This window comes from Vigna radiata, chromosome 8, assembly GCF_000741045.1.
Source record: "Vigna radiata var. radiata cultivar VC1973A chromosome 8, Vradiata_ver6, whole genome shotgun sequence".
Taxonomy (NCBI): domain Eukaryota; kingdom Viridiplantae; phylum Streptophyta; class Magnoliopsida; order Fabales; family Fabaceae; genus Vigna; species Vigna radiata.
In genome coordinates this window covers 45,686,374-45,695,134 of record NC_028358.1, presented here as the reverse complement: position 1 = coordinate 45,695,134, position 8,761 = coordinate 45,686,374, and the positions used below count along the sequence as shown (strand labels likewise).

Below are 8,761 nucleotides of genomic sequence, written 5' to 3'. Positions count from 1 at the left end.
TATTATTCTACAAATAACTTACCTTTGAACATCTTTTATTACAATAGTCTTTTGATATGTTTCTTCATTTTTATTTTTCACTACCCTCATTTTGTTGTGTCTAAATTAAGCTTGAAGTTGTTGGAGACAAAGACATAGTCATTTAGTCCTATTTATTTAAAAAATTAAACAAATTTATTTTTTTTTAAATTCAAACAAAATTTAATTTGTGTATAAGTTTTTACAAAAAATTATATACAAATATATGTTTTTTTATTAAAAAATGAAAAAAAAAATTGAATTAATGTCACATTTAAAATCAAGAAACTCATTTAAAATAATTTCTGTAATTAAATAGTAAATGAAATCATTTAATCTAAATAATGAATAAATAAACCATAAAAATTAATATTTTAATAATAAATATTTTTTCGAACATAATATATAAAAAGTAGTCTGCTGAAATATTTTATCACAAGATATGCATGCGGCTTGTGCATTTTGATTTCAATAGGTAGGAAGGCTTTTATTACACAATTTTTTTTCTCTTCAAATAATGTTGTTAATAGAATGCGATCCTAAATCTCATGTATTATACATTCAATTATACGTGCATATGGACAAGCAATGTCAGTCTTGATATCATGGTATGCAATACATCAGCGTAGGATTAAATTTGGAATACACATATTTTTTATGTAGATTATCCCTTCATATGTCAGTCTTGATATTTTGGAGAATGCATTTTATGATATCTTGGTCTGTGTTACTGGCGTCACCTTCTTGCACTGTTATTGGTATTCCGAGAAAAATGGTATAATACATTGATCATGCAAAAATACTCAAACTTCTCAATAAATCTGTGATTGTAAAATGAAATGGGTTGAACATATGTTCAAACTAAAAACAGAGGTTCTAATTGTATTATTAATTGTATCACTAGACTTGTTCTCTGTAACAGAGTGAATGTATTTTTTATTATATAACTCATTACAAGTCTTTAACAAAAAAAACCATGATATATCTTAATTATAAAGATTAAAGGAGTTTTGGAATGGTTTTGGAGAGTGGTTTGAGGATAAGTTTGAGTTTAGTGTTTCCTAAATATGTTGATAAATGGGGACGTTGACGATTTCTTTGGCATGAAATGGAAAAAAGGAAGAAAAAAATGGAAAAAAAAAAGAGGAAGAAAGAAATGTCGTACAATAATTGGAAGAGTAAAATAATCAGAAGAAAAAGAAAGAAGGGGACACATTGCATGAAAAGTAGAGCTATCAAAATGGGTAATCCAGCCCGACCCGGTTCGGTCCACTGTGGGTTGGTCATTTAGTGAGTCAATCCAATCCGGCTCATTTATTAGCGAGTCAGGAAAACTTGAACCCGACCTACCACGGGTTGGTGGGTAAACGGGTTGGCTCACTAGTTCATTTAATTACATTTTTAAATAAAAAAAATACAAACTTTATATAATTTTAAATTCGAATATATGAAAAAAAAACAGTAATCAACAACATCAACAAAAAATTAATAGTGTAATCTGTAACATAATTTTTCAAATTCAAAGATATCAAAAGTAGTTCTTTCAAATAATATATAATCAAATTGTTTAAATAAAATGAACAAACTCTGATATAAGCATGTCAGAAGAGGAAAAAAATCATTCCATCTCTTCAAATCCTCCACAATAAAAAAACAAATTTGCAAACCCATACTTTTGTCATTATAGGGTTTTTTTAAAAAAAAAAAAGAAAGAGAAGTGAGAAAACAAAAATGTGGAGAAAAGAGAAGAAAAAAGGAAGGGTGTTTTACCTACTCCTTGAAGGATTTCACTGAAGTGAGAGTGAGAGCACTGTCAAATTAGAGCAAATACCGTGAGAGTGATTTGTGAGAGTAGAGGTTACTTTTTTGGCATACACAGTGAGTGAAGAAAATATTTTATTTTTTAGGGTTTCAAAAATAAAATAATAAATTAAAGGTTAAATATATGTTTTAGTCCTCATATTTGTTCTTCATTCTCAATTAGTTCCTTATGTTTTTTTTTTGTCCCAATTGCATCCTAATATTTGTAAATTTGAGGCAATTAAGTCCTCTCAATTGGCCTACGGTGTTAGTGGTCAGTTAACGGAGAGGGCTTAATTGTCTCAAATTTACAAATATTAGGATGCAATTGGGACAAAAAAAAAACATGAGGACCTAATTAAGAATGAGGAACAAATATGAGGACTAAAACATATATTTAACCTAAATTTAAAAAAGTAAAATTAGGTAGGTGGGTTGGTGGGCCAACCCGGCTCACTACGAGTTCAACCCGCATGAGCCGGGTCTAAATGAGCCGGGTTGAAATCTGATCCACATATAGGTGGGTTGTATTTTTCAAACCCAATCCGGTCCGATTCCGTGACGGGCCGAATTGACCCACGGATTGTGACCCATTTTGACGGCTCTAATGAAAAGAGTGAAAAAAAGAACAAAGAAGCAAAATGAAAAAAAAAAAACAATGCAAGATGAAAAATAATGAAAAAAAAGTGTGGTATGATCAGTGGGAGAAGAAATTAAAAAAAAAAAAAAAAAAACTCCCTGACATATGAATAGGTCCGATAAAAACTGTGTAGGTTTTTCGATTTTTCGATAAAAGAAATAAATTGGTTTATAGAACGAATTTATTTTATTTTTATTTTTTTACTATTAGATAATATTCATAAATTTCATAATAGGTGTTTAAAAGATTTCTAGTAAACTTCGATAGAAACTTCTTTACATAAAAGAATGAAAAAAAAAATAGTGGTATAATAATTTGAAACAAAAAGAAATATTAATTTGGAAACACTTATTAAGTCTTTTCTGTATTGTTACTCTTTACTCTTACATTTTGTCTAAAATTATCAGAAAAAAAAAATGTTTCAGAATTAAAAAAATATTTTAAACTTTCCATTAATAGCACAAATAATTAGAAATGGATATTCATGTCCATTAATTCAAAAAGGAAATCTAATAATCAAATACCCAAATCCTCATTTATATATCCATGCCTATTTGAGGAAAATACATTTTCATTACTATAAAAGTTCTTTCCTTTCTAATCTCTTTCACTGAACATGTATCTGAATCCAACAATTATTATTTCGAAGCCAATGTGTCGAACATATGTTCTTTAATAACTAATTTCTAATTCTTTACTTATGTTCACTTGAGTGGATTCAAGAGAAAGTAATTGAAAGAATTTGAAAGTAATTTTTTTGTTATTTATTTGAATATATTTGGAGATAAGTAAGAATAGATTTTGAGTAAAATTTGTGAAAATTAGTGTGAGATTTAATTTATTTGACAGACTAAAAAAAATTTACTTCCAAATTCATTGTCACTTACCTCTAAATGTATTCAAATAAACAACAATAAAAATTATATTCAAATCCTCTTAATTACTCTTCCTGAAATCCACTCAAGTGAAGAAAACCTTAATGAATGACAAACACATGACTTTTAATTACATTGAAAAACTTGAAAATTTGAAGATCAAGGCAAATACATGCAATCAAGTGTATAAAAAGTTGGACTAGAACTTGAAAATACCAAAAGCATTCATTTACTCTTTTTTCATTGTTCATGACGATTTTAATCATAGAAAATTGTTCACTTCATTTATTGAGATTATTAGTAAAATTTGTATAATGATCTTAATTTTATAAAATAAAAAAAAAATACATGTTCTTAATTATCTTGAAACATAATTACTTGGTAATCAAGTTCAATCAAAAAATTATTGTTAAAGAAATAATATTAAACAAAAGAACAATTTTTAAATTTTATTTATCAGTTCCCTAGACATGATTTGTTTTTCTTATATTTAAGTCAAGAAAGATTCCCTGATATATTCTAAATAAACTTAATAATAAGAGCAAATAATAATTGTTAATTTGTTAATTGAACGCTTTAGGCACCATAACTTACAAAACTTAAAGCCATAAATGTACCTTAGCAATAAAAGAAACTTGATTTCTCATAAGCATTCGTATCGCCATACCAATAAAGATACGGCTTCGAGTTTTCCACCTATTGTCGTCTACTTCTATTCACATTAATAAAATACCAATACAACAACACATCCAACCAAAACAAAAATTTGGAAGCTTAGAATTTGTCGTTTAATCTTCATGATACAAATACAAGCCAAGACCAAACCGGGCACAAGCTTTGCAGAAAGCAATTTCCTCAGCAGCAGAAACTGGATCGCCGATGGAGCCATGATTGGGTGAAATTGTCCCAGTTGATTCACGATATGCCTGTCATCACGGAGAAAATACAGTGTTTAGAGACTTCTGGTGTTACTAATTGTTCAGTTAATGAAATAGGGAAACTCTCTCTTTGACCTCCAGGAAACAAGACGGCCCTCGTCAAAGAAGTCTAAGCTTACCAATAAATTGCCTCAATTTGCCTTCGTATTTCAGCGGTGATTATAATATTTCAAATTTCAAAATTTAGGATTAGGGGGCTAGAAAAATATATATGGCTTGAGTATGGTGTTAAATAAGCCAGAGCCACTCGGCACCTGAATTTAGAATTAAATGAGCAAGGATCCTTACATTTTTTTTTCTGGACAGATGTGGGTAAAGAAGCTGGTCCAGAAGTGCTTCATTAGGTTTCGTAGTTAGAATATTAGTACTTAGATAGTTCATTCTTTGGAGGTGGTGGACAATATATGATTGAAAGAAAGATTAACATCAGGTGTCTTTAAGAAACTGATAGATTGAAAAGAGAAAACTATAGGGAAAAACAAGTGTGGTGGCTATAAAAAGGAACGAGGACATGGTTTTATCTTCAAAACTAATTAATGATTGACTTAAGATCAATAAGAGAGAAAATAGATTTTAAAGGGCTAGTAAAACCCCTCTTATGATCTCATATTTATAATGGCAAAAATATGATACAATGAGATGATGGAAGATCAAAAAGACTAAACTAGAAACCTAGTCTAGGTACAACTAGTAATTTCCAACACAACTAATTTCTACCCAGATTTAATACTTATTCTAACAGATTGCATAAGAGACTTTCAATAATATCTATACATCACAAATAGGAGATTAGACACACTTTCGAAAGAAAAGTTTTAGAGAGATTAAGAGGGGTTGATTTAGAGTTCTCCACAAGAAAAAAAAAATTCTCATACGTAAAATCTAAATAGACATACGCTAGTAATTTATAGGAGATCATGCTAGTTTTGGTTTTCGAGGGCTAAATACGAATAAAAACTTCTCAATTTCAAGATTAAAACACTTATTTTAAAGAATAGAAGGAACCTCTGATCGCTTATAGGAGTGGAACCTAAAAGATGCAAATTGATTTCTTTCTGGAAAAGCTCAGTTAAAAGAACTTGAAAAGATTGCTATATGAATCTATGAGAAAGTCTTGCTACATAAGATAGGGTATTGATCCTTAATGTTCTTTTCAAGCATCATAAAGGTATAACAAAAGATTATAGAAAAAAAAAACAAGAATCAACAAGTGGCAGTTCAAGGATGATAACATTTTTGACAATTAAAAATTATTAGAAGAAGTGACAAGGAATCACAAGGTACTGCTAACCTCCTTTGGAGAGGTTACTACAAGGGAATGATAAACCTTCTGATGTGAACATGCTAAGAAATTATGTGAAAGAAAGTGATTAAGCTTCGTTGAAAACTAATTAGGTTTTATGTCTAGAAGGACTACAATAGAAGCTATCTATCTTCTATAGAAACTTATGGAAAAGTGAAAAAGCAAAGAGATTAACATGGCTTTGATTGTAAAAGGCTGTGGAAGAGATGATGTTCACGTGGCTTATACACAAGCTATACAAGACTTGAGAGCGTGATAACTCCTACAGAAAAGATTATAATAACTTTACTTAAGGAAAAGTTAACATTGGAGCTTAGCCATGACTTTTGTTGTTTGCAGGAACAAACAAAAGATTATCTGTAAATGCATACTATTTGCAGATGATACAATTCTAATTAATGAATTAAGGGAAGACGTTAACTGTTAACTTGAGCTTTGGAAAGAGACTCTGAAATTAAAGGGTTTTACTTAAGTAAGAGTAAAACAAAGTATGGTCATATCTCACTAGTTACCGACTTTACAAATGGAAGATGTCATATCACTAGTTTCTAAGTTTTGTATCTAAAATCTGTATTACAAGATGATTGAAAATTAATGAATATGATACACACAAAATACAAGATGAGTGGTTAAAATGGAGAAAGGCGTTGGATTATTTGGGACCACAAAATACTTAATAAGCTCAAAATAAAGTTTTATCCTGCTGCTACACTCTGGTGGTGAATCATGGATTTTAAAAGTGCATGAGAAAAAAGTGGAAGTAGCAAAATCGAGAAGGTTAAGACAATGCTTCATAATGCAAGAGGATAGGGGATGAATGTATACAGGGAAATATTAGTAACATATATTAAAGAAAAGATGATTAAGAAAAATCAGTTAAGATGGTTTAGTGTGTGCAAAGAAGGCCACTCAAAGCACCAATGAGAGAGTAGACTGCATGATTTTTAACCGTATGAAAATGGTAAGGAGGACTAAGGATATTATTAGTAACATATGTTGACGAAAAGAATGATTAAAAAAAACAGTTAAGATGGTTCATTATGTGCAAAGAAGGCCACTCAAAGCACTAGAGAGTAGACTGCATGATTTTTAACCCTGTGAAAATGGATCGGGGGACTAAGGATATCATTGAAAGTGATCTAATGGACAATTTGGTTTTAGACGAGCCCAATGGTGTTATATAATCCATGTAGCCAACCTTACTAAATGAAATTGTTGTTTTTGTTCATGGTCTTGAATTTGGGCTTTAGTTTGTGGTCATTAGGTTGGATTGTATTCTCTAGCATCAAGAATTAAGATTCCCTGGTTGCTTAGGAAATACAAGAATTAAATGCGAGAAATGAATCTTAGCGCCAACTTGCTCTTTGGTTGGTCATGTAATGCATAAAAGAACTACAAGTAATGTCTAAGGGGTGATGCCTACGTTACATTAACTGTTTTGTCCGGCATCAATATTCTTTAGCAAAATTTGTTAATTGCCCAAACATGCAAGACTAACATACTCGAGTTTACCTGCTAAGGATGATGATCAAAATTATATCTATATGGAAGAATACGAAAATTTGTGATGAAAGGGATATAGCAACAAAGACAGGAGAGATGAAAAAGAGAAAGCAACAAAGACGTGTATATTATTTATTCATTCATGTTACAATCACAAAATTTACCTCTCCCCAACCCCCTCCAATCCTACGTAGGACCGTGATTTTGACAACCATACCTAGTAAGGTCCTCATTCTAGTAACTATTACAAGCATAGAGAATGACTCGTTAATTTGCAGAAAAACAAATAATGAGAAGGAACAATAAAATGCACCAAAGTAAAAGGGAGAAAAGAGTAGTGTTAGAAACAGATGTTAAAGACTTGCCTCTCCATCAGATCCACGTACGGTAAGACGATAGACCACGGTTACACTGCCATTGTCAGAGAAAATGACATCACGTATCTCGCCACACCATCCTGCAAAAATAGTTTTGAAATTTGAAAGATGTATAGATCCATTGGAGTCTAATTTACATTTAGAGTGATGGAAGATGTTAGGACAAAGAGACACTAATACGAATAGTAATATATGGATAATTCCAAGCACGAACCTGGGGCGTAGAAGCTCAACATCCTGTTGGCATGATACCTACCAAAGAACAGAAAAAGATAGTATAACTTAATTAGATGACCATAAATTCAGGAAAAGAACACTGCAGTGTTTTTTTTTTAATCTTTTTGTTCTCTCCTTGGCGGGTTTGTTGTTAGGTGAAAGTCACACATGATATGGGTAAGCACTTGGAATGAGAGACATTGAAATCCAGAGATATTATTACGAACATTGGAAAAAAAAAAATATATTAACCAAATATCATTACACAACAAAGTACCATGGGATGAAGGTGGAAGCAGAGGGATCGTCAGGGACATGAGCTTTGACGATAGTATCAGGGATTCTTTTATTGAGGTCTCGGAGTATCTCGGCCAAAGGACGAGTTATGCAGGATGAGTTAGAGAAAGGAGAGGAATTGTCCAGAGGCACCACGTAATTCGAATTAGATACGCCTCCTTTCTTTCCATCGCTGCCGTTGCTACTTCGCTCGATAGCACACTTCAGGGTCAGGGTACCATACCGATCCGTTACCCCAAAATCTCTTTTCCCAAACCCTACTTCAAGACCCTCTTTCCTTGCTCTGTTAAAAAGTGAGAGCGAAATTATCTTAGGCGCAACCGCAAAAGCCATCGCTACAACTCACCAACCTGTCAGATCCCCAGTTGCATTAGGGCATTCCAACACAAGTGTTTGTGGTTATATCAAATCTTCCCAAAAACCAACCACAACAGGTTGGCTCACCTACTCCGCATTACGATTGGAACAAACAAGTAAACTTTCTTTTTTCTTTTGCTTCCCTTTCTTTTTCAAACCACTCCTTTTCTAACTATGAATAAATAAAAATTCAAATAAATATGTTTTTGTCTAAAAATTATAATTAATTAATTTTTAAAACTTTGATCTAATTCAATTTTATAAGTACGTGAATGTAATTTATCTAACTAAACTTTATTAAATGTATTTGAGTTTTTAAATGTGTTTATTAAATTTTTTAACTAACATAAAAGTAAAAAAAGATTGTAAAAAATTATTTTTCTATTAGTTAAGAAATTGATAAACACGGTCGTATAAATTTAATAAAATTTAGTTAA

General features: G+C 31.1%; 1 protein-coding gene across 1 annotated transcript; it reads right to left on the bottom strand.

Moving 5' to 3' along the window:
• Positions 1 to 3,923: 3,923 nt before the first annotated feature.
• LOC106772691 (DNA repair RAD52-like protein 2, chloroplastic) lies at positions 3,924 to 8,473 on the bottom strand. The gene is made up of 4 exons (XM_014659238.2): positions 7,948 to 8,473; positions 7,669 to 7,706; positions 7,443 to 7,534; positions 3,924 to 4,259 (listed from the first exon to the last, which is right to left on the bottom strand). Exons 1-4 carry the CDS (start codon positions 8,298 to 8,300, stop codon positions 4,122 to 4,124), a joined length of 621 nt encoding a protein of 206 aa, XP_014514724.1. The 5' UTR covers positions 8,301 to 8,473; the 3' UTR covers positions 3,924 to 4,121.
• Positions 8,474 to 8,761: the final 288 nt, after the last annotated feature.

What these genes read in the sequence shown, in the direction of transcription:
- LOC106772691 (XM_014659238.2), bottom strand. Translation starts at nt 8,300, where the DNA reads ATGGCTTTTGCGGTTGCGCCTAAGATAATTTCGCTCTCACTTTTTAAC. An exon ending in GCTTCCACCTTCATCCCATG is followed by an intron (nt 7,707 to 7,947) that starts GTACTTTGTTGT and finishes GTTCTTTGGTAG; the next exon opens with GTATCATGCCAACAGGATGT. An exon ending in TACGTGGATCTGATGGAGAG is followed by an intron (nt 4,260 to 7,442) that starts GCAAGTCTTTAA and finishes CCGTGATGACAG; the next exon opens with GCATATCGTGAATCAACTGG.